The sequence below is a fragment of the Oncorhynchus masou genome, chromosome 29 (assembly GCF_036934945.1).
Source record: "Oncorhynchus masou masou isolate Uvic2021 chromosome 29, UVic_Omas_1.1, whole genome shotgun sequence".
Taxonomy (NCBI): Eukaryota; Metazoa; Chordata; class Actinopteri; order Salmoniformes; family Salmonidae; genus Oncorhynchus; species Oncorhynchus masou.
In genome coordinates, this window is record NC_088240.1 from 11,942,535 (window position 1) to 11,968,862 (window position 26,328).

Consider the following 26,328-nt stretch of genomic DNA (forward strand, 5'->3'; position numbering starts at 1 on the left):
TCAGTTCCCAGTCACATGCGCAAACAGGAAATCCACATCAGATTGGCCAATTGTCATCCAGAAGACACACCACATCACCAACAATGAGACCAGTGATTGGCTGACGTCTGCCCCTTTGATCCCAGCGCTGAGTCCCTCTGCGGGGTCCAGCAGAGTACCGTTCCTCAGGCTCTCTGTCCCATTCCCCACCTCTTCCCTGAGCTCCTGCTGGAGCAGCTTGGAGATCAGGCTGTTGAAACGGTTCTCCGTGGTCGAGAGGATCTCCGAAGACATTGTGGTCAGGTTCAGTTCCCCCGGATCCAGGCACGACCCATTCACCCTGGCGAAGACTACCTCGCTCAGATCCAGGCCGACCACGGAGGACGGGGAGGCGCAGGGGATGTCCCGGACCAACTTATAACTCTCCATCCACTCCTTAAGATACTCCAGAGAGCAGTCACATTCCCAGGGGTTCCTGAAGAGGTAGAGGCGTCCGATGAAGTAGACAGGCTGGAAGACAGGGAAGGGCAGGGAACTAAGGTTGTTGCTGTTGAGGTGGAGGGTGATCAGACTGGTCAGGTTCTCAAAGGAGCCCTCCTCGATATAGACCAGGCGGTTGCGGTCCAGGTAGAGGACCTCCAGCTCCACCAGGTCGCTGAACCAGGTCTTGGAGATGTTGGTGAACTGGTTGCCCCCCAGGTTGAGCATCTTGAGGCGGCTAAGGCCCTTGAAGGCCACCCGAGGCAGCTCAGACAGCAGGTTGTCGTTGAGGTAGAAGTTCTCCAGGCGCATGAGGTCCTGAAAGGACTGGTCGTGGATCACGTTGATGCGGTTCTCCTGAAGGTTCAGGTACCTGACGGGTTTTGGGAAATGAGAAGTGTGATTATGCACATCTAAAAAGAACAGGATAATGAATTATCCAGACAAAGAGAGAAAGAAATGTTGGCTCAATGTTCTCTGCTCACCAAGAAGTTTGTCAAAAATCAAATAAAATAAAATAGTATTATTCACATGCGCCGAATACAACAGGTGTAGTAGACCTTACAGTGACATGCTTACTTACGAGCCCCTAACCAACAATGCAGTTTTAAAAAATACGCATAAGAATAAGATATAAAGAGTAATTAAAGAGCAGCAGTAAAATAACAATACAGTAGGGTCAACATTATGCACAAAATAAGTTTAAAAAATAAGTTACAAACAAGGAAAATAAACAAACAAACAAAAAACAATCGGTTGGGGACACGTAAAACGTCAGCCTTCTTCTCCGGCGCCAATGAGATAATGCCAGTTATAATGTTTTGACATTATTGGTCTTTGCACCAATTTGGCTTCAAAGGTTTTATAACTGTACAAATTTAATAAAGATCAACATGGTTGAAATGTTTAAAGAACTTCTTGCCAAAAGCAGCCAACAGTGAATAGAGTCTGCCTCTCCTCTCTCTCTCTCTCTCTCTCTCTCTCTCTCTCTCTCTCTCTCTCTCTGAGTTACAGCTTGCTACCTACCTGAGGTTCCCCAGGCCTAGGAGAGAGTTACAGCTTGCTACCTACCTGAGGTTCCCCAGGCCTAGGAGAGAGTTACAGCTTGCTACCTACCTGAGGTTCCCCCGGCCTAGGAGAGAGTTACAGCTTGCTACCTACCTGAGGTTCCCCAGGCCTAGGAGAGAGTTACAGCTTGCTACCTACCTGAGGTTCCCCAGGCCTAGGAGAGAGTTACAGCTTGCTACCTACCTGAGGTTCCCCAGGCCTAGTGGAGAGTTACAGCTTGCTACCTACCTGAGGTTCCCCAGGCCTAGGAGAGAGTTACAGCTTGCTACCTACCTGAGGTTCCCCAGGCCTAGTGGAGAGTTACAGCTTGCTACCTACCTGAGGTTCCCCAGGCCTAGGAGGCCTAGAGAGAGTTACAGCTTGCTACCTACCTGAGGTTCCCCAGGCCTAGTGGAGAGTTACAGCTTGCTACCTACCTGAGGTTCCCCAGGCCTAGTGGAGAGTTACAGCTTGCTACCTACCTGAGGTTCCCCAGGCCTAGGAGAGAGTTACAGCTTGCTACCTACCTGAGGTTCCCCAGGCCTACAGCTTGCTACCTACCTGAGGTTCCCCAGGCCTAGGAGAGAGTTACAGCTTGCTACCTGAGGTTCCCCAGGCCTAGGAGAGAGTTACAGACCTACCTGGTTCCCCAGGCCTAGGAGAGAGTTACAGCTTGCTACCTACCTGAGGTTCCCCAGGCCTAGGAGAGAGTTACAGCTTGCTACCTACCTGAGGTTCCCCAGGCCTAGGGAGAGTTACAGCTTGCTACCTACCTGAGGTTCCCCAGGCCTAGTGGAGAGTTACAGCTTGCTACCTACCTGAGGTTCCCCAGGCCTAGGAGAGAGTTACAGCTTGCTACCTACCTGAGGTTCCCCAGGCCTAGGAGAGAGTTACAGCTTGCTACCTACCTGAGGTTCCCCAGGCCTAGGAGAGAGTTACAGCTTGCTACCTACCTGAGGTTCCCCAGGCCTAGGAGAGAGTTACAGCTTGCTACCTACCTGAGGTTCCCCAGGCCTAGGAGAGAGTTACAGCTTCCCCAGCTACCTACCTGAGGTTCCCCAGGCCTAGGAGAGAGTTACAGCTTGCTACCTACCTGAGGTTCCCCAGGCCTAGGAGAGAGTTACAGCTTGCTACCTACCTGAGGTTCCCCAGGCCTAGGAGAGAGTTACAGCTTGCTACCTACCTGAGGTTCCCCAGGCCTAGGAGAGAGTTACAGTTCCCCCTGAGGCCTAGGCCTAGAGAGTTACAGCTTGCTACCTACCTGAGGTTCCCCAGGCCTAGGAGAGAGTTACAGCTTGCTACCTACCTGAGGTTCCCCAGGCCTAGGAGAGAGTTACAGCTTGCTACCTACCTGAGGTTCCCCAGGCCTAGGAGAGAGTTACAGCTTGCTACCTACCTGAGGTTCCCCAGGCCTAGGAGAGAGTTACAGCTTGCTACCTACCTGAGGTTCCCCAGGCCTAGGAGAGAGTTACAGCTTGCTACCTACCTGAGGTTCCCCAGGCCTAGGAGAGAGTTACAGCTTGCTACCTACCTGAGGTTCCCCAGGCCTAGGAGAGAGTTACAGCTTGCTAGGGTTCCCCAGGCCTAGGAGAGAGTTACAGCTTGCTACCTACCTGAGGTTCCCCAGGCCTAGGAGAGAGTTACAGCTTGCTACCTACCTGAGGTTCCCCAGGCCTAGGAGATAGTTACAGCTTGCTACCTACCTGAGGTTCCCCAGGCCTAGGAGAGAGTTACAGCTTGCTACCTACCTGAGGTTCCCCAGGCCTACGAGATAGTTACAGCTTGCTACCTACCTGAGGTTCCCCAGGCCTAGGAGAGAGTTACAGCTTGCTACCTACCTGAGGTTCCCCAGGCCTAGGAGAGAGTTACAGCTTGCTACCTACCTGAGGTTCCCCAGGCCTAGGAGAGAGTTACAGCTTGCTACCTACCTGAGGTTCCCCAGGCCTAGGAGAGAGTTACAGCTTGCTACCTACCTGAGGTTCCCCAGGCCTAGGAGAGAGTTACAGCTTGCTACCTACCTGAGGTTCCCCAGGCCTAGGAGAGAGTTACAGCTTGCTACCTACCTGAGGTTCCCCAGGCCTAGGAGAGAGTTACAGCTTGCTACCTACCTGAGGTTCCCCAGGCCTAGGAGAGAGTTACAGCTTGCTACCTACCTGAGGTTCCCCAGGCCTAGGAGAGAGTTACAGCTTGCTACCTACCTGAGGTTCCCCAGGCCTAGGAGAGAGTTACAGCTTGCTACCTACCTGAGGTTCCCCAGGCCTAGTGGAGAGTTACAGCTTGCTACCTACCTGAGGTTCCCCAGGCCTACCTGGGTTCCCCAGGCCTAGGAGAGAGTTACAGCTTGCTACCTACCTGAGGTTCCCCAGGCCTAGGAGAGAGTTACAGCTTGCTACCTACCTGAGGTTCCCCAGGCCTAGTGGAGAGTTACAGCTTGCTACCTACCTGAGGTTCCCCAGGCCTAGTGGAGAGTTACAGCTTGCTACCTACCTGAGGTTCCCCAGGCCTAGGAGAGAGTTACAGCTTGCTACCTACCTGAGGTTCCCCAGGCCTAGGAGAGAGTTACAGCTTGCTACCTACCTGAGGTTCCCCAGGCCTAGGAGAGAGTTACAGCTTGCTACCTACCTGAGGTTCCCCTGAGGCCTAGGAGAGAGTTACAGCTTGCTACCTACCTGAGGTTCCCCAGGCCTAGGAGAGAGTTACAGCTTGCTACCTACCTGAGGTTCCCCAGGCCTAGTGGAGAGTTACAGCTTGCTACCTACCTGAGGTTCCCCAGGCCTAGGAGAGAGTTACAGCTTGCTACCTACCTGAGGTTCCCCAGGCCTAGGAGAGAGTTACAGCTTGCTACCTACCTGAGGTTCCCCAGGCCTAGTGGAGAGTTACAGCTTGCTACCTACCTGAGGTTCCCCAGGCCTAGGAGAGAGTTACAGCTTGCTACCTACCTGAGGTTCCCCAGGCCTAGGAGAGAGTTACAGCTTGCTACCTACCTGAGGTTCCCCAGGCCTAGGAGAGAGTTACAGCTTGCTACCTACCTGAGGTTCCCCAGGCCTAGTGGAGAGTTACAGCTTGCTACCTACCTGAGGTTCCCCAGGCCTAGTGGAGAGTTACAGCTTGCTACCTACCTGAGGTTCCCCAGGCCTAGGAGAGAGTTACAGCTTGCTACCTACCTGAGGTTCCCCAGGCCTAGGAGAGAGTTACAGCTTGCTACCTACCTGAGGTTCCCCGGCCTAGGAGAGAGTTACAGCTTGCTACCTACCTGAGGTTCCCCAGGCCTAGGAGAGAGTTACAGCTTGCTACCTACCTGAGGTTCCCCAGGCCTAGGAGAGAGTTACAGCTTGCTACCTACCTGAGGTTCCCCAGGCCTAGGAGAGAGTTACAGCTTGCTACCTACCTGAGGTTCCCCAGGCCTAGGAGAGAGTTACAGCTTGCTACCTACCTGAGGTTCCCCAGGCCTAGGAGAGAGTTACAGCTTGCTACCTACCTGAGGTTCCCCAGGCCTAGGAGAGAGTTACAGCTTTCCCAGCTACCTAGGCCTGAGGTTCCCCAGGCCTAGGAGAGAGTTACAGCTTGCTACCTACCTGAGGTTCCCCAGGCCTAGTGGAGAGTTACAGCTTGCTACCTACCTGAGGTTCCCCAGGCCTAGTGGAGAGTTACAGCTTGCTACCTACCTGAGGTTCCCCGGCCTAGTGGAGAGTTACAGCTTGCTACCTACCTGAGGTTCCCCCGGCCTAGTGGAGAGTTACAGCTTGCTACCTACCTGAGGTTCCCCAGGCCTAGGAGAGAGTTACAGCTTGCTACCTACCTGAGGTTCCCCAGGCCTAGGAGAGAGTTACAGCTTGCTACCTAGCTGAGGTTCCCCAGGCCTAGGAGAGAGTTACAGCTTGCTACCTACCTGAGGTTCCCCAGGCCAACGAGAGAGTTACAGCTTGCTACCTACCTGAGGTTCCCCAGGCCTAGGAGAGAGTTACAGCTTGCTACCTACCTGAGGTTCCCCAGGCCTAGTGGAGAGTTACAGCTTGCTACCTACCTGAGGTTCCCCAGGCCTAGGAGAGAGTTACAGCTTGCTACCTACCTGAGGTTCCCCAGGCCTAGGAGAGAGTTACAGCTTGCTACCTACCTGAGGTTCCCCAGGCCTAGGAGAGAGTTACAGCTTGCTACCTACCTGAGGTTCCCCCTAGGCCTAGTGGAGAGTTACAGCTTGCTACCTACCTGAGGTTCCCCAGGCCTAGGAGAGAGTTACAGCTTGCTACCTACCTGAGGTTCCCCAGGCCTAGGAGAGAGTTACAGCTTGCTACCTACCTGAGGTTCCCCAGGCCTAGGAGAGAGTTACAGCTTGCTACCTACCTGAGGTTCCCCAGGCCTAGGAGATAGTTACAGCTTGCTACCTACCTGAGGTTCCCCAGGCCTAGTGGAGAGTTACAGCTTGCTACCTACCTGAGGTTCCCCAGGCCTAGGAGAGAGTTACAGCTTGCTACCTACCTGAGGTTCCCCAGGCCTAGGAGAGAGTTACAGCTTGCTACCTAGCTGAGGTTCCCCAGGCCTAGTGGAGAGTTACAGCTTGCTACCTACCTGAGGTTCCCCAGGCCTAGGAGAGAGTTACAGCTTGCTACCTACCTGAGGTTCCCCAGGCCTAGGAGAGAGTTACAGCTTGCTACCTACCTGAGGTTCCCCAGGCCTAGGAGAGAGTTACAGCTTGCTACTTACCTGAGGTTCCCCCGGCCTAGTGGAGAGTTACAGCTTGCTACCTACCTGAGGTTCCCCAGGCCTAGGAGAGAGTTACAGCTTGCTACCTACCTGAGGTTCCCCAGGCCAACGAGAGAGTTACAGCTTGCTACCTACCTGAGGTTCCCCAGGCCTAGTGGAGAGTTACAGCTTGCTACCTACCTGAGGTTCCCCAGGCCTAGGAGAGAGTTACAGCTTGCTACCTAGCTGAGGTTCCCCAGGCCTAGGAGAGAGTTACAGCTTGCTACCTACCTGAGGTTCCCCAGGCCTAGTGGAGAGTTACAGCTTGCTACCTACCTGAGGTTCCCCAGGCCTACGAGATAGTTACAGCTTGCTACCTACCTGAGGATCCCCAGGCCTAGGAGAGAGTTACAGCTTGCTACCTACCTGAGGTTCCCCAGGCCTAGGAGAGAGTTACAGCTTGCTACCTACCTGAGGTTCCCCAGGCCTAGGAGAGAGTTACAGCTTGCTACCTACCTGAGGTTCCCCAGGCCTAGGAGAGAGTTACAGCTTGCTACCTACCTGAGGTTCCCCAGGCCTAGGAGAGAGTTACAGCTTGCTACCTACCTGAGGTTCCCCAGGCCTAGGAGAGAGTTACAGCTTGCTACCTACCTGAGGTTCCCCAGGCCTAGGAGAGAGTTACAGCTTGCTACCTACCTGAGGTTCCCCAGGCCTAGGAGAGAGTTACAGCTTGCTACCTACCTGAGGTTCCCCAGGCCTAGGAGAGAGTTACAGCTTGCTACCTACCTGAGGTTCCCCCGGCCTAGGAGAGAGTTACAGCTTGCTACCTACCTGAGGTTCCCCAGGCCTAGGAGAGAGTTACAGCTTGCTACCTACCTGAGGTTCCCCAGGCCTAGGAGAGAGTTACAGCTTGCTACCTACCTGAGGTTCCCCAGGCCTAGGAGAGAGTTACAGCTTGCTACCTACCTGAGGTTCCCCAGGCCTAGGAGAGAGTTACAGCTTGCTACCTACCTGAGGTTCCCCCGGCCTAGGAGAGAGTTACAGCTTGCTACCTACCTGAGGTTCCCCAGGCCTAGGAGAGAGTTACAGCTTGCTACCTACCTGAGGTTCCCCAGGCCTACGAGATAGTTACAGCTTGCTACCTACCTGAGGTTCCCCAGGCCTACGAGATAGTTACAGCTTGCTACCTACCTGAGGTTCCCCAGGCCTACGAGATAGTTACAGCTTGCTACCTACCTGAGGTTCCCCAGGCCTAGGAGAGTTACAGCTTGCTACCTACCTGAGGTTCCCCAGGCCTAGGAGAGAGTTACAGCTTGCTACCTACCTGAGGTTCCCCAGGCCTAGGAGAGAGTTACAGCTTGCTACCTACCTGAGGTTCCCCAGGCCTAGGAGAGAGTTACAGCTTGCTACCTACCTGAGGTTCCCCAGGCCTAGTGGAGAGTTACAGCTTGCTACCTACCTGAGGTTCCCCAGGCCTAGGAGAGAGTTACAGCTTGCTACCTACCTGAGGTTCCCCAGGCCTAGTGGAGAGTTACAGCTTGCTACCTACCTGAGGTTCCCCAGGCCTAGGAGAGAGTTACAGCTTGCTACCTACCTGAGGTTCCCCAGGCCTAGTGGAGAGTTACAGCTTGCTACCTACCTGAGGTTCCCCAGGCCTAGGAGAGAGTTACAGCTTGCTACCTACCTGAATTTCCCCAGGCCTAGGAGAGAGTTACAGCTTGCTACCTACCTGAGGTTCCCCAGGCCTAGGAGAGAGTTACAGCTTGCTACCTACCTGAGGTTCCCCAGGCCTAGTGGAGATAGTTACAGCTTGCTACCTACCTGAGGTTCCCCAGGCCTAGTGGAGAGTTACAGCTTGCTACCTACCTGAGGTTCCCCAGGCCTAGGAGAGAGTTACAGCTTGCTACCTACCTGAGGTTCCCCAGGCCTAGTGGAGAGTTACAGCTTGCTACCTACCTGAGGTTCCCCAGGCCTAGGAGAGAGTTACAGCTTGCTACCTACCTGAGGTTCCCCAGGCCTAGTGGAGAGTTACAGCTTGCTACCTACCTGAGGTTCCCCAGGCCTAGGAGAGAGTTACAGCTTGCTACCTACCTGAGGTTCCCCAGGCCTAGGAGAGAGTTACAGCTTGCTACCTACCTGAGGTTCCCCAGGCCTAGTGGAGAGTTACAGCTTGCTACCTACCTGAGGTTCCCCAGGCCTAGGAGAGAGTTACAGCTTGCTACCTACCTGAGGTTCCCCAGGCCTAGGAGAGAGTTACAGCTTGCTACCTACCTGAGGTTCCCCAGGCCTAGGAGAGAGTTACAGCTTGCTACCTACCTGAGGTTCCCCCTAGGAGAGAGTTACGGCCTAGGAGAGAGTTACAGCTTGCTACCTACCTGAGGTTCCCCAGGCCTAGTGGAGAGTTACAGCTTGCTACCTTACCTGAGGTTCCCCAGGCCTAGGAGAGAGTTACAGCTTGCTACCTACCTGAGGTTCCCCAGGCCTAGGAGAGAGTTACAGCTTGCTACCTACCTGAGGTTCCCCAGGCCTAGGAGAGAGTTACAGCTTGCTACCTACCTGAGGTTCCCCAGGCCTAGTGGAGAGTTACAGCTTGCTACCTACCTGAGGTTCCCCCGGCCTAGGAGAGAGTTACAGCTTGCTACCTACCTGAGGTTCCCCAGGCCTAGGAGAGAGTTACAGCTTGCTACCTACCTGAGGTTCCCCAGGCCTAGGAGAGAGTTACAGCTTGCTACCTACCTGAGGTTCCCCAGGCCTAGGAGAGAGTTACAGCTTGGCCTACCTACCTGAGGTTCCCCAGGCCTAGGAGAGAGTTACAGCTTGCTACCTACCTGAGGTTCCCCAGGCCTAGGAGAGAGTTACAGCTTGCTACCTACCTGAGGTTCCCCAGGCAAACTAGAGAGTTACAGCTTGCTACCTACCTGAGGTTCCCCAGGCCTAGGAGAGAGTTACAGCTTGCTACCTACCGGAGGGTCCCCAGGCCTAGGAGAGAGTTACAGCTTGCTACCTACCTGAGGTTCCCCAGGCCTAGGAGAGAGTTACAGCTTGCTACCTACCTGAGGTTCCCCAGGCCTAGGAGAGAGTTACAGCTTGCTACCTACCTGAGGTTCCCCAGGCCTAGGAGAGAGTTACAGCTTGCTACCTACCTGAGGTTCCCCAGGCCTAGGAGAGAGTTACAGCTTGCTACCTACCTGAGGTTCCCCAGGCCTAGGAGAGAGTTACAGCTTGCTACCTACCTGAGGTTCCCCAGGCCTAGGAGAGAGAGTTACAGCTTGCTACCTACCTGAGGTTCCCCAGGCCTAGGAGAGAGTTACAGCTTGCTACCTACCTGAGGTTCCCCAGGCCTAGGAGAGAGTTACAGCTTGCTACCTACCTGAGGTTCCCCAGGCCTAGTGGAGATAGTTACAGCTTGCTGCCTACCTGAGGTTCCCCAGGCCTAGTGGAGAGTTACAGCTTGCTACCTACCTGAGGTTCCCCAGGCCTAGGAGAGAGTTACAGCTTGCTACCTACCTGAGGTTCCCCAGGCCTAGGAGAGAGTTACAGCTTGCTACCTACCTGAGGTTCCCCAGGCCTAGTGAGAGAGTTACAGCTTGCTACCTACCTGAGGTTCCCCAGGCCTAGGGAGAGAGTTACAGCTTGCTACCTACCTGAGGTTCCCCAGGCCTAGGAGAGAGTTACAGCTTGCTACCTACCTGAGGTTCCCCAGGCCTAGGAGAGAGTTACAGCTTGCTACCTACCTGAGGTTCCCCAGGCCTAGGGAGAGTTACAGCTTGCTACCTACCTGAGGTTCCCCAGGCCTAGGAGAGAGTTACAGCTTGCTACCTACCTGAGGTTCCCCAGGCCTAGGAGAGAGTTACAGCTTGCTACCTACCTGAGGTTCCCCAGGCCTTGCTACCTACCTGAGGTTCCCCAGCCTAGGAGAGTTACAGCTTGCTACCTACCTGAGGTTCCCCAGGCCTAGGAGAGAGTTACAGCTTGCTACCTACCTGAGGTTCCCCAGGCCTAGTGGAGAGTTACAGCTTGCTACCTACCTGAGGTTCCCCAGGCCTAGGAGAGAGTTACAGCTTGCTACCTACCTGAGGTTCCCCAGGCCTAGGAGAGAGTTACAGCTTGCTACCTACCTGAGGTTCCCCGGCCTAGGAGAGAGTTACAGCTTGCTACCTACCTGAGGTTCCCCAGGCCTAGGAGAGAGTTACAGCCCCAGGCCTTGCTTGCTACCTACCTGAGGTTCCCCAGGCCTAGGAGAGAGTTACAGCTTGCTACCTACCTGAGGTTCCCCAGGCCTAGGAGAGAGTTACAGCTTGCTACCTACCTGAGGTTCCCCAGGCCTAGGAGAGAGTTACAGCTTGCTACCTACCTGAGGTTCCCCAGGCCTAGGAGAGAGTTACAGCTTGCTACCTACCTGAGGTTCCCCAGGCCTAGGAGAGAGTTACAGCTTGCTACCTACCTGAGGTTCCCCAGGCCTAGGAGAGAGTTACAGCTTGCTACCTACCTGAGGTTCCCCAGGCCTAGTGGAGAGTTACAGCTTGCTACCTACCTGAGGTTCCCCCGGCCTAGTGGAGAGTTACAGCTTGCTACCTACCTGAGGTTCCCCAGGCCTAGGAGAGAGTTACAGCTTGCTACCTACCTGAGGTTCCCCAGGCCTAGGAGAGAGTTACAGCTTGCTACCTACCTGAGGTTCCCCAGGCCTAGGAGAGAGTTACAGCTTGCTACCTACCTGAGGTTCCCCAGGCCTAGGAGAGAGTTACAGCTTGCTACCTACCTGAGGTTCCCCAGGCCTAGGAGAGAGTTACAGCTTGCTACCTACCTGAGGTTCCCCAGGCCTAGGAGAGAGTTACAGCTTGCTACCTACCTGAGGTTCCCCAGGCCTAGTGGAGAGTTACAGCTTGCTACCTACCTGAGGTTCCCCAGGCCTAGTGGAGAGTTACAGCTTGCTACCTACCTGAGGTTCCCCAGGCCTAGGAGAGAGTTACAGCTTGCTACCTACCTGAGGTTCCCCAGGCCTAGGAGAGAGTTACAGCTTGCTACCTACCTGAGGTTCCCCAGGGCTAGGAGAGAGTTACAGCTTGCTACCTACCTGAGGTTCCCCAGGCCTAGGAGAGAGTTACAGCTTGCTACCTACCTGAGGTTCCCCAGGCCTAGGAGAGAGTTACAGCTTGCTACCTACCTGAGGTTCCCCGGCCTAGGAGAGAGTTACAGCTTGCTACCTACCTGAGGTTCCCCAGGCCTAGGAGAGAGTTACAGCTTGCTACCTACCTGAGGTTCCCCAGGCCTAGGAGAGAGTTACAGCTTGCTACCTACCTGAGGTTCCCCAGGCCTAGGAGAGAGTTACAGCTTGCTACCTACCTGAGGTTCCCCAGGCCTAGGAGAGAGTTACAGCTTGCTACCTACCTGAGGTTCCCCAGGCCTAGGAGAGAGTTACAGCTTGCTACCTACCTGAGGTTCCCCAGGCCTAGGAGAGAGTTACAGCTTGCTACCTACCTGAGGTTCCCCAGGCCTAGGAGAGAGTTACAGCTTGCTACCTACCTGAGGTTCCCCAGGCCTAGGAGAGAGTTACAGCTTGCTACCTACCTGAGGTTCCCCCTAGGCCTAGGAGAGAGTTACAGCTTGCTACCTACCTGAGGTTCCCCAGGCCTAGGAGAGAGTTACAGCTTGCTACCTACCTGAGGTTCCCCAGGCCTAGGAGAGAGTTACAGCTTGCTACCTACCTGAGGTTCCCCAGGCCTAGGAGAGAGTTACAGCTTGCTACCTACCTGAGGTTCCCCAGGCCTAGGAGAGAGTTACAGCTTGCTACCTACCTGAGGTTCCCCAGGCCTAGTGGAGAGTTACAGCTTGCTACCTACCTGAGGTTCCCCAGGCCTAGGAGATAGTTACAGCTTGCTACCTACCTGAGGTTCCCCAGGCCTAGGAGAGAGGCCTAGGAGAGTTACAGCTTGCTACCTACCTGAGGTTCCCCAGGCCTAGGAGATAGTTACAGCTTGCTACCTACCTGAGGTTCCCCAGGCCTAGGAGAGAGTTACAGCTTGCTACCTACCTGAGGTTCCCCCTACCTGGCCTAGGAGAGAGTTACCTTGCTACCTGAGGTTCCCCAGGCCTAGGAGAGAGTTACAGCTTGCTACCTACCTGAGGTTCCCCAGGCCTAGGAGAGTTACAGCTTGCTAGAGAGGCCTTAAAGCTTGCTACCTACCTGAGGTTCCCCAGGCCTAGGAGAGAGTTACAGCTTGCTACCTACCTGAGGTTCCCCAGGCCTAGGAGAGAGTTACAGCTTGCTACCTACCTGAGGTTCCCCAGGCCTAGGAGAGAGTTACAGCTTGCTACCTACCTGAGGTTCCCCAGGCCTAGGAGAGAGTTACAGCTTGCTACCTACCTGAGGTTCCCCAGGCCTAGGAGAGAGTTACAGCTTGCTACCTACCTGAGGTTCCCCAGGCCTAGGAGAGAGTTACAGCTTGCTACCTACCTGAGGTTCCCCAGGCCTAGGAGAGAGTTACAGCTTGCTACCTACCTGAGGTTCCCCAGGCCTAGTGGAGAGTTACAGCTTGCTACCTACCTGAGGTTCCCCAGGCCTAGGAGAGAGTTACAGCTTGCTACCTACCTGAGGTTCCCCAGGCCTAGGAGAGAGTTACAGCTTGCTACCTACCTGAGGTTCCCCAGGCCTAGTGGAGAGTTACAGCTTGCTACCTACCTGAGGTTCCCCAGGCCTAGTGGAGAGTTACAGCTTGCTACCTACCTGAGGTTCCCCAGGCCTAGGAGAGAGTTACAGCTTGCTACCTACCTGAGGTTCCCCAGGCCTAGGAGAGAGTTACAGCTTGCTACCTACCTGAGGTTCCCCAGGCCTAGGAGAGAGTTACAGCTTGCTACCTACCTGAGGTTCCCCAGGCCTAGGAGAGAGTTACAGCTTGCTACCTACCTGAGGTTCCCCAGGCCTAGGAGAGAGTTACAGCTTGCTACCTACCTGAGGTTCCCCAGGCCTAGTGGAGAGTTACAGCTTGCTACCTACCTGAGGTTCCCCAGGCCTAGGAGAGAGTTACAGCTTGCTACCTACCTGAGGTTCCCCAGGCCTAGGAGAGAGTTACAGCTTGCTACCTACCTGAGGTTCCCCAGGCCTAGTGGAGAGTTACAGCTTGCTACCTACCTGAGGTTCCCCAGGCCTAGGAGAGAGTTACAGCTTGCTACCTACCTGAGGTTCCCCAGGCCTAGGAGAGAGTTACAGCTTGCTACCTACCTGAGGTTCCCCAGGCCTAGGAGAGAGTTACAGCTTGCTACCTACCTGAGGTTCCCCAGGCCTAGTGGAGAGTTACAGCTTGCTACCTACCTGAGGTTCCCCAGGCCTAGTGGAGAGTTACAGCTTGCTACCTACCTGAGGTTCCCCAGGCCTAGGAGAGAGTTACAGCTTGCTACCTACCTGAGGTTCCCCAGGCCTAGGAGACCTACCTGAGTTACAGCTTGCTACCTACCTGAGGTTCCCCAGGCCTAGGAGAGAGAGTTACAGCTTGCTACCTACCTGAGGTTCCCCAGGCCTAGGAGAGAGTTACAGCTTGCTACCTACCTGAGGTTCCCCAGGCCTAGGAGAGAGTTACAGCTTGCTACCTACCTGAGGTTCCCCAGGCCTAGGAGAGAGTTACAGCTTGCTACCTACCTGAGGTTCCCCAGGCCTAGGAGAGAGTTACAGCTTGCTACCTACCTGAGGTTCCCCAGGCCTAGGAGAGAGTTACAGCTTGCTACCTACCTGAGGTTCCCCAGGCCTAGGAGAGAGTTACAGCTTGCTACCTACCTGAGGTTCCCCAGGCCTAGGAGAGAGTTACAGCTTGCTACCTACCTGAGGTTCCCCAGGCCTAGTGGAGAGTTACAGCTTGCTACCTACCTGAGGTTCCCCAGGCCTAGTGGAGAGTTACAGCTTGCTACCTACCTGAGGTTCCCCCGGCCTAGTGGAGAGTTACAGCTTGCTACCTACCTGAGGTTCCCCCGGCCTAGTGGAGAGTTACAGCTTGCTACCTACCTGAGGTTCCCCAGGCCTAGGAGAGAGTTACAGCTTGCTACCTACCTGAGGTTCCCCAGGCCTAGGAGAGAGTTACAGCTTGCTACCCTGAGGTTCCCCAGGCCTAGGAGAGAGTTACAGCTGAGGTTCCCCAGGCCTAGGAGAGAGTTACAGCTTGCTACCTACCTGAGGTTCCCCAGGCCAACGAGAGAGTTACAGCTTGCTACCTACCTGAGGTTCCCCAGGCCTAGGAGAGAGTTACAGCTTGCTACCTACCTGAGGTTCCCCAGGCCTAGTGGAGAGTTACAGCTTGCTACCTACCTGAGGTTCCCCAGGCCTAGGAGAGAGTTACAGCTTGCTACCTACCTGAGGTTCCCCAGGCCTAGGAGAGAGTTACAGCTTGCTACCTACCTGAGGTTCCCCAGGCCTAGGAGAGAGGTTCCCCAGGCCTTACAGCTTGCTACCTACCTGAGGTTCCCCAGGCCTAGTGGAGAGTTACAGCTTGCTACCTACCTGAGGTTCCCCAGGCCTAGGAGAGAGTTACAGCTTGCTACCTACCTGAGGTTCCCCAGGCCTAGGAGAGAGTTACAGCTTGCTACCTACCTGAGGTTCCCCAGGCCTAGGAGAGAGTTACAGCTTGCTACCTACCTGAGGTTCCCCAGGCCTAGGAGATAGTTACAGCTTGCTACCTACCTGAGGTTCCCCAGGCCTAGTGGAGAGTTACAGCTTGCTACCTACCTGAGGTTCCCCAGGCCTAGGAGAGAGTTACAGCTTGCTACCTACCTGAGGTTCCCCAGGCCTAGGAGAGAGTTACAGCTTGCTACCTAGCTGAGGTTCCCCAGGCCTAGTGGAGAGTTACAGCTTGCTACCTACCTGAGGTTCCCCAGGCCTAGGAGAGAGTTACAGCTTGCTACCTACCTGAGGTTCCCCAGGCCTAGGAGAGAGTTACAGCTTGCTACCTACCTGAGGTTCCCCAGGCCTAGGAGAGTTACAGTTACAGCTTGCTACTTACCTGAGGTTCCCCAGGCCTAGTGGAGAGTTACAGCTTGCTACCTACCTGAGGTTCCCCAGGCCTAGGAGAGAGTTACAGCTTGCTACCTACCTGAGGTTCCCCAGGCCTAGGAGAGAGTTACAGCTTGCTACCTACCTGAGGTTCCCCAGGCCTAGTGGAGAGTTACAGCTTGCTACCTACCTGAGGTTCCCCAGGCCTAGGAGAGAGTTACAGCTTGCTACCTAGCTGAGGTTCCCCAGGCCTAGGAGAGAGTTACAGCTTGCTACCTACCTGAGGTTCCCCAGGCCTAGTGGAGAGTTACAGCTTGCTACCTACCTGAGGTTCCCCAGGCCTAGGAGATAGTTACAGCTTGCTACCTACCTGAGGTCCCCAGGCCTAGGAGAGAGTTACAGCTTGCTACCTACCTGAGGTTCCCCAGGCCTAGGAGAGAGTTACAGCTTGCTACCTACCTGAGGTTCCCCAGGCCTAGGAGAGAGTTACAGCTTGCTACCTACCTGAGGTTCCCCAGGCCTAGGAGAGAGTTACAGCTTGCTACCTACCTGAGGTTCCCCAGGCCTAGGAGAGAGTTACAGCTTGCTACCTACCTGAGGTTCCCCAGGCCTAGGAGAGAGTTACAGCTTACCTACCTGCCCCAGGCCTACCTACCTGAGGTTCCCCAGGCCTAGGAGAGAGTTACAGCTTGCTACCTACCTGAGGTTCCCCAGGCCTAGGAGAGAGTTACAGCTTGCTACCTACCTGAGGTTCCCCAGGCCTAGGAGAGAGTTACAGCTTGCTACCTACCTGAGGTTCCCCAGGCCTAGGAGAGAGTTACAGCTTGCTACCTACCTGAGGTTCCCCAGGCCTAGGAGAGAGTTACAGCTTGCTACCTACCTGAGGTTCCCCAGGCCTAGGAGAGAGTTACAGCTTGCTACCTACCTGAGGTTCCCCAGGCCTAGGAGAGAGTTACAGCTTGCTACCTACCTGAGGTTCCCCAGGCCTAGGAGAGAGTTACAGCTTGCTACCTACCTGAGGTTCCCCAGGCCTAGGAGAGAGTTACAGCTTGCTACCTACCTGAGGTTCCCCAGGCCTAGGAGAGTTAGTTACAGCTTGCTACCTACCTGAGGTTCCCCAGGCCTAGAGATAGTTACAGCTTGCTACCTACCTGAGGTTCCCCAGGCCTACGAGATAGTTACAGCTTGCTACCTACCTGAGGTTCCCCAGGCCTAGGAGAGAGTTACAGCTTGCTACCTACCTGAGGTTCCCCAGGCCTAGGAGAGAGTTACAGCTTGCTACCTACCTGAGGTTCCCCCTAGGCCTAGGAGAGAGTTACAGCTTGCTACCTACCTGAGGTTCCCCAGGCCTAGGAGAGAGTTACAGCTTGCTACCTACCTGAGGTTCCCCAGGCCTAGTGGAGAGTTACAGCTTGCTACCTACCTGAGGTTCCCCAGGCCTAGGAGAGAGTTACAGCTTGCTACCTACCTGAGGTTCCCCAGGCCTAGTGGAGAGTTACAGCTTGCTACCTACCTGAGGTTCCCCAGGCCTAGGAGAGAGTTACAGCTTGCTACCTACCTGAGGTTCCCCAGGCCTAGTGGAGAGTTACAGCTTGCTACCTACCTGAGGTTCCCCAGGCCTAGGAGAGAGTTACAGCTTGCTACCTACCTGAATTTCCCCAGGCCTAGGAGAGAGTTACAGCTTGCTACCTACCTGAGGTTCCCCAGGCCTAGGAGAGAGTTACAGCTTGCTACCTACCTGAGGTTCCCCAGGCCTAGTGGAGATAGTTACAGCTTGCTACCTACCTGAGGTTCCCCAGGCCTAGTGGAGAGTTACAGCTTGCTACCTACCTGAGGTTCCCCAGGCCTAGGAGAGAGTTACAGCTTGCTACCTACCTGAGGTTCCCCAGGCCTAGTGGAGAGTTACAGCTTGCTACCTACCTGAGGTTCCCCAGGCCTAGGAGAGAGTTACAGCTTGCTACCTACCTGAGGTTCCCCAGGCCTAGTGGAGAGTTACAGCTTGCTACCTACCTGAGGTTCCCCAGGCCTAGGAGAGAGTTACAGCTTGCTACCTACCTGAGGTTCCCCAGGCCTAGGAGAGAGTTACAGCTTGCTACCTACCTGAGGTTCCCCAGGCCTAGTGGAGAGTTACAGCTTGCTACCTACCTGAGGTTCCCCAGGCCTAGGAGAGAGTTACAGCTTGCTACCTACCTGAGGTTCCCCAGGCCTAGGAGAGAGTTACAGCTTGCTACCTACCTGAGGTTCCCCAGGCCTAGGAGAGAGTTACAGCTTGCTACCTACCTGAGGTTCCCCCGGCCTAGGAGAGAGTTACAGCTTGCTACCTACCTGAGGTTCCCCAGGCCTAGTGGAGAGTTACAGCTTGCTACTTACCTGAGGTTCCCCAGGCCTAGGAGAGAGTTACAGCTTGCTACCTACCTGAGGTTCCCCAGGCCTAGGAGAGAGTTACAGCTTGCTACCTACCTGAGGTTCCCCAGGCCTAGGAGAGAGTTACAGCTTGCTACCTACCTGAGGTTCCCCAGGCCTAGTGGAGAGTTACAGCTTGCTACCTACCTGAGGTTCCCCAGGCCTAGGAGAGAGTTACAGCTTGCTACCTACCTGAGGTTCCCCAGGCCTAGGAGAGAGTTACAGCTTGCTACCTACCTGAGGTTCCCCAGGCCTAGGAGAGAGTTACAGCTTGCTACCTACCTGAGGTTCCCCAGGCCTAGGAGAGAGTTACAGCTTGCTACCTACCTGAGGTTCCCCAGGCCTAGGAGAGAGTTACAGCTTGCTACCTACCTGAGGTTCCCCAGGCCTAGGAGAGAGTTACAGCTTGCTACCTACCTGAGGTTCCCCAGGCCTAGGAGAGAGTTACAGCTTGCTACCTACCTGAGGTTCCCCAGGCCTAGGAGAGAGTTACAGCTTGCTACCTACCTGAGGTTCCCCAGGCCTAGGAGAGAGTTACAGCTTGCTACCTACCTGAGGTTCCCCAGGCCTAGGAGAGAGTTACAGCTTGCTACCTACCTGAGGTTCCCCGGCCTAGGAGAGAGTTACAGCTTGCTACCTACCTGAGGTTCCCCAGGCCTAGGAGAGAGTTACAGCTTGCTACCTACCTGAGGTTCCCCAGGCCTAGGAGAGAGTTACAGCTTGCTACCTACCTGAGGTTCCCCAGGCCTAGGAGAGAGTTACAGCTTGCTACCTACCTGAGGTTCCCCAGGCCTAGGAGAGAGTTACAGCTTGCTACCTACCTGAGGTTCCCCAGGCCTAGGAGAGAGTTACAGCTTGCTACCTACCTGAGGTTCCCCAGGCCTAGTGGAGATAGTTACAGCTTGCTACCTACCTGAGGTTCCCCAGGCCTAGTGGAGAGTTACAGCTTGCTACCTACCTGAGGTTCCCCAGGCCTAGGAGAGAGTTACAGCTTGCTACCTACCTGAGGTTCCCCAGGCCTAGGAGAGAGTTACAGCTTGCTACCTACCTGAGGTTCCCCAGGCCTAGTGGAGAGTTACAGCTTGCTACCTACCTGAGGTTCCCCAGGCCTAGGAGAGAGTTACAGCTTGCTACCTACCTGAGGTTCCCCGGCCTAGGAGAGAGTTACAGCTTGCTACCTACCTGAGGTTCCCCCGCCTAGGAGAGAGTTACAGCTTGCTACCTACCTGAGGTTCCCCAGGCCTAGTGGAGAGTTACAGCTTGCTACCTACCTGAGGTTCCCCAGGCCTAGGAGAGAGTTACAGCTTGCTACCTACCTGAGGTTCCCCAGGCCTAGGAGAGAGTTACAGCTTGCTACCTACCTGAGGTTCCCCAGGCCTAGGAGAGAGTTACAGCTTGCTACCTACCTGAGGTTCCCCAGGCCTAGTGGAGAGTTACAGCTTGCTACCTACCTGAGGTTCCCCAGGCCTAGGAGAGAGTTACAGCTTGCTACCTACCTGAGGTTCCCCAGGCCTAGGAGAGAGTTACAGCTTGCTACCTACCTGAGGTTCCCCCGGCCTAGGAGAGAGTTACAGCTTGCTACCTACCTGAGGTTCCCCAGGCCTAGGAGAGAGTTACAGCTTGCTACCTACCTGAGGTTCCCCAGGCCTAGGAGAGAGTTACAGCTTGCTACCTACCTGAGGTTCCCAGGCCTAGGAGAGAGTTACAGCTTGCTACCTACCTGAGGTTCCCCAGGCCTAGGAGAGAGTTACAGCTTGCTACCTACCTGAGGTTCCCCAGGCCTAGGAGAGAGTTACAGCTTGCTACCTACCTGAGGTTCCCCAGGCCTAGGAGAGAGTTACAGCTTGCTACCTACCTGAGGTTCCCCAGGCCTAGGAGAGAGTTACAGCTTGCTACCTACCTGAGGTTCCCCCGGCCTAGGAGAGAGTTACAGCTTGCTACCTACCTGACCCCCGGCCTAGGAGAGAGTTACAGCTTGCTACCTACCTGAGGTTCCCCAGGCCTAGGAGAGAGTTACAGCTTGCTACCTACCTGAGGTTCCCCAGGCCTAGGAGAGAGTTACAGCTTGCTACCTACCTGAGGTTCCCCAGGCCTAGTGGAGAGTTACAGCTTGCTACCTACCTGAGGTTCCCCAGGCCTAGGAGAGAGTTATATGCCACTGCCTCGATCTTGTTCCGCTCCAGGTAGACGTGGGTCAGGTTCTCCATCCCGCGGAACGCTCCGGGAATCCTTCGGAAGTTGTTCTGGAAGCAGAACAGTTCCTTCAGAGCATAGTTTTCTAGAAAGATCCGGTCGGGCATGTTGAAGAGGTTACAGTCGGCTACGTCCAGTCGGACCAGGCGTTTGAGCCCGGTGAAGGTGCGGGTGTGGAGGTAACGGATGTACTCGTTGTGGGCCATCTTCAGTTCCACTAGGTTGGGCAGACCCTAGAGAATGATCATAATAATACATGTGTTAGTAGTATATTAATCATATATTCTATACACTCCAAACTGTTCACGTACAGCAATAAGAGAAGTCAAAACATGATCAATAATACTGAAAAAATTAAATCAACCAAATGCTCAGTATATCAGGAAAGGAAAAGGACATAATCTCAAGCAAAAAGACAACTTGTAATCTTGATTGTAATGGCTCTCTTTTTGACGGTGTGTTTGTTAGGTGTGTTTGTATAGTACATGTACAGTATGTCACCAATGTTGTTTCTTTGTATCTGACCTGTAACCAAACATTTCCACCTACCATTGACATTTTACTCATTTAGCTGACTCTCTTATTCTTTAGCAAACTCTCTTTAAGATTGCTATGCGAGCCAACTACATATCACAGTCGAAGTAAGTACATTTTCCCTCAATAAAATAGTTACTGGCAAAGTGCTAGTAGAAAAGGACAAGTGCCGTTTTTATTACATTTTTGGGAATAAAACAGTCAAGATGTTGCTGCTGCCCAGTGGTGGAAAAAGTACCCAATTTTCATACTTGAGTAAAAGTAAAGATACCTTCATAGAAAATGACTCAAGTAAAAGAGAAAGTCACCCAGTAAAATGCTACTTGAGTAAAAGTCTGAAAGTATTTGGTTGGAATTGCTCAAATATACTTCAGTATCAAAAGTTAAACTTAACGTATAAATAATTTGAAATTCCTTATGTTAAGCAAACCAGACAGCATCATTTGTTTTTGTTTTTACGGATAGCCAGGGGCACACACCAACACTCAGACATCATTTACGGATAGCCAGGGGCACACTCCAACACTCAGACATCATTTACGGATAGCCAGGGGCACACTCCAACACTCAGACATCATTTACAGATAGCCAGGGGAACACTCCAACACTCAGACATCATTTACAGATAGCCAGGGGAACACTCCAACACTCAGACATCATTTACAGATAGCCAGGGACACACTCCAAAACTCAGACATCATTTACAGATAGCCAGGGGAACACTCCAACACTCAGACATCATTTACAGATAGCCAGGGACACACTCCAAAACTCAGACATCATTTACAGATAGCCAGGGGCACACTCCAACACTCAGACATAATTTACAGATAGCCAGGGACACACTCCAACACTCAGACATCATTTACAGATAGCCAGGGGAACACTCCAACACTCAGACATCATTTACAGATAGCCAGGGGAACACTCAGACATAATTTACAGATAGCCAGGGACACACTCCAACACTCAGACATCATTTACAGATAGCCAGGGGCACACTCCAATACTCAGACATCATTTACAGATAGCCAGGGACACACTTCAACACTCAGACATCATTTACAGATAGCCAGGGGCACACTCCAACACTCAGACATCATTTACGGATAGCCAGGGGCACACTCCAACACTCAGACATCATTTACAGATAGCCAGGGGCACACACCAACACTCAGACATCATTTACAGATAGCCAGGGACACACTTCAACACTCAGACATAATTTACAGATAGCCAGGGACACACTCCAACACTCAGACATCATTTACAGATAGCCAGGGGAACACTCCAAAACTCAGACATCATTTACAGATAGCCAGGGGCACACTCCAATACTCAGACATCATTTACAGATAGCCAGGGACACACTCCAACACTCAGACATCATTTACAGATAGCCAGGGGCACACTCCAACACTCAGACATCATTTACAGATAGCCAGGGACACACTCCAACACTCAGACATCATTTACAGATAGCCAGGGACACACTCCAACACTCAGACATCATTTACAGATAGCCAGGGGCACACTCCAACACTCAGACATCATTTACAGATAGCCAGGGGCACACTCCAACACTCAGACATCATTTACGGATAGCCAGGGGCACACACCAACACTCAGACATAATTTACAGATAGCCAGGGGCACACTCCAACACTCAGACATCATTTACAGATAGCCAGGGGCACACTCCAACACTCAGACATCATTTACAGATAGCCAGGGGCACACTCCAACACTCAGACATCATTTACGGATAGCCAGGGGCACACACCAACACTCAGACATCATTTACAGATAGCCAGGGGCACACTCCAACACTCAGACATCATTTACAGATAGCCAGGGGCACACTCCAACACTCAGACATCATTTACAGATAGCCAGGGACACACTCCAACACTCAGACATCATTTACAGATAGCCAGGGGCACACTCCAACACTCAGACATCATTTACAGATAGCCAGGGACACACTCCAACACTCAGACATCATTTACAGATAGCCAGGGGCACACTCCAACGCTCAGACATCATTTACAGATAGCCAGGGGCACACTCCAACACTCAGACATCATTTACAGATAGCCAGGGGAACACTCCAACACTCAGACATCATTTACAGATAGCCAGGGACACACTCCAACACTCAGACATCATTTACAGATAGCCAGGGGCACACTCCAACACTCAGACATCATTTACAGATAGCCAGGGGAACACTCCAACACTCAGACATCATTTACAGATAGCCAGGGGAACACTCCAACACTCAGACATCATTTACAGATAGCCAGGGACACACTCCAACACTCAGACATCATTTACAGATAGCCAGGGGCACACTCCAACACTCAGACATAATTTACAGATAGCCAGGGACACACTCCAACACTCAGACATCATTTACAGATAGCCAGGGGAACACTCCAACACTCAGACATCATTTACAGATAGCCAGGGGAACACTCAGACATAATTTACAGATAGCCAGGGACACACTCCAACACTCAGACATCATTTACAGATAGCCAGGGGCACACTCCAATACTCAGACATCATTTACAGATAGCCAGGGACACACTTCAACACTCAGACATCATTTACAGATAGCCAGGGGCACACTCCAACACTCAGACATCATTTACGGATAGCCAGGGGCACACTCCAACACTCAGACATCATTTACAGATAGCCAGGGGCACACACCAACACTCAGACATCATTTACAGATAGCCAGGGACACACTTCAACACTCAGACATAATTTACAGATAGCCAGGGGCACACTCCAACACTCAGACATCATTTACAGATAGCCAGGGGAACACTCCAAAACTCAGACATCATTTACAGATAGCCAGGGGCACACTCCAATACTCAGACATCATTTACAGATAGCCAGGGACACACTTCAACACTCAGACATCATTTACAGATAGCCAGGGGCACACTCCAACACTCAGACATCATTTACAGATAGCCAGGGACACACTCCAACACTCAGACATCATTTACAGATAGCCAGGGACACACTCCAACACTCAGACATCATTTACAGATAGCCAGGGGCACACTCCAACACTCGGACATCATTTACAGATAGCCAGGGGCACACTCCAACACTCAGACATCATTTACGGATAGCCAGGGGCACACACCAACACTCAGACATAATTTACAGATAGCCAGGGGCACACTCCAACACTCAGACATCATTTACAGATAGCCAGGGGCACACTCCAACACTCAGACATCATTTACAGATAGCCAGGGGCACACTCCAACACTCAGACATCATTTACAGATAGCCAGTGGCACACTCCAACACTCAGACATCATTTACGGATAGCCAGGGGCACACACCAACACTCAGACATCATTTACAGATAGCCAGGGGCACACTCCAACACTCAGACATCATTTACAGATAGCCAGGGGCACACTCCAACACTCAGACATCATTTACAGATAGCCAGGGACACACTCCAATTTACTCAGACATCATTTACAGATAGCCAGGGGCACACTCCAACACTCAGACATCATTTACAGATAGCCAGGGACACACTCCAACACTCAGACATCATTTACAGATAGCCAGGGGCACACTCCAACACTCAGACATCATTTACAGATAGCCAGGGGAACACTCCAACACTCAGACATCATTTACAGATAGCCAGGGAACACTCCAACACTCAGACATCATTTACAGATAGCCAGGGACACACTCCAACACTCAGACATCATTTACAGATAGCCAGGGGACACTCCAACACTCAGACATCATTTACACTCCAACACTCAGACATCATTTACAGATAGCCAGGGGAACACTCCAACACTCAGACATCATTTACAGATAGCCAGGGACACACTCCAACACTCAGACATCATTTACAGATAGCCAGGGGCACACTCCAACACTCAGACATCATTTACAAACGAATCATGTGTTTAGTGAGTCCGCCAGATCAGAGGCAGTAGGGATGACCAGGGATGTTCTCTTGATAATTGTGTGAATTAGACCATTTTCCTGTCCTGCTAAGCATTCAAAATGGAACGAGTACTTTTGGTTGTCAGGGAAAATATATGGAGTAAAAAGTACATTATTTTCTTTAGGAATGTTGTGAAGTAAAAGTTGTCAAAATAGAATTATTAAAGTAAAGTACAGATACCCCCCAAAAATACTTAAGTAGTACTTTCAAGTATTTTTACTTAAGCACTTTACACCACTGCTGCTGACCTTGAAGGCCCCAGGGGTGATGAAGGAGATGTTGTTGTGGACCAGGGACAGGGACCTGAGGGACGGCAGGGTACCAAAGGCCCTCTCAGACAGGAACTTAAGTACAGATACCCCCAAAAAATACTTAAGTAGTACTTTCAAGTATTTTTACTTAAGCACTTTACACCACTGCTGCTGACCTTGAAGGCCCCAGGGGTGATGAAGGAGATGTTGTTGTGGTCCAGGGACAGGGACCTGAGGGACGGCAGGGTACCAAAGGCCCTCTCAGACAGGAACTTAAGGCTGTTCTTGTCCAGGTTGATGGAGGACGCTTCACAAGGGAACTCCCGGGGCAGGTCGGGTAGGCCAGAGCGGTCACACAACACACTGCAGCTCTTCTCCAGCGTGCACGTGCAAGAGGCTGGGCAGGAGCGTGCGCACGCCCACAGAGCCAGCGCAGCCTGAGGAAACAGGCACAGGACAGAGACTAGAGGGAGGATAAGAGGATAAGAGAGAGAGGAAGAAATAGGAGAAAAGAGGAGAGATACATATGGAGGAGTGATGGAGATAGAGGGGAAGGTAAGAGAAAGAGAAAGCAGAGGGTTTGTTTATATTTACAAAGATCTTTTTCTCAAAATTATAAATTGCCCAAAATGTCTCAAAATGAATTTAGCTGAATCAGACAGATGGATGGCAGAGAAGGATTGGTTAATACTGCAGTGCAGATGAGAGGGGATTTCACCAGACCTGATTTGAAAGTTTTAGGATTATGACTTTCATTCAGTAACCCTAACCTTATGTTACACAACGCAGATGTTGCAAAACAAACCATATCACTGATTAACAGATACATACTGTATGTCAAACTTAACCTTTTGCTTACATTCATCTCACCAAGTATGAGTATATTGAGGGTGGATTCAAATAAACATGGTGCATAGGTAGTGCATAGGTAGTGCATAGGTAGTGCATAGGTAGTGCATAGGTAGTGCATAGGTAGTGCATAGGTAGTGCATAGGTAGTGCATAGGTAGTGCATAGGTAGTGCATAGGTAGTGCATAGGTATATACAGTGGTTATAAACATCACCTTTTTTTTAAGAGATACTTTCACTGAAGGAAGACTAGGACTAGGTTGCTCCTAAAGCTCAGAAATAAGTTGGCATCTGCTTACTAAGGCCCCAGCGATCATAATTATTATAATCATTATAATTATCGACAAGTGAAAATCCCCACTACAGTGTATATTAGAATCACGTTGTAGAGGGGATATGATCTGCAATGTTCCCTCTGCCCAGATTAAAGTGGTGTTGTGAGTTAAATGTGTACCAGGGCAAAGGGTGGATATAGTGATGATTTGATAAGGGAGTCACGCAGCACAGTGGCCTGACAGCTAGGCCTATTCTCAGGGTTCTAGCATCATGCCAAACCAGACCGCAGTCAAGTCAAATAATGATGTGATTAAGACAGAGCAACTCAGATTAGGGATGAGTTAATACAACAATAGGACTGGGATTTTACCCTCTCATCCAGCTACAGTAAGACTGCTGGGAGTTTAACGGCAGATTTTAATTTGATCAATCAATAAAATCTCTCCAGATTAAGGGCCACTGTTCAATCAAACCCAGTATCCAGGGTTTTTGTGGGGGGTTTGGGGGGCATGTTTGGATTAACAAAGGCTTGTTTGGATTAATGGACTGGAAATAGAATAGGCATCTAATAATAGTCTGGAAATAGATGGACTGGAAATAGTGGACTGGAAATAGTGGACTGGAAATAGTGGACTGGAAATAGTGGACAGGAA

At 52.4% G+C, this 26,328-nt stretch overlaps 1 protein-coding gene across 1 annotated transcript; it reads right to left on the reverse strand.

Moving 5' to 3' along the window:
- On the reverse strand, positions 1-25,029 carry nyx (nyctalopin; the record flags this gene model as incomplete). Its single annotated transcript, XM_064944687.1, has 3 exons — positions 1-832; positions 19,685-19,989; positions 24,727-25,029. Coding segments are annotated over 3 exons (1,440 nt in total), but the record flags the coding sequence as incomplete, so codon positions are not given.
- Between the last annotated feature and the right edge of the window lie 1,299 nt (positions 25,030-26,328).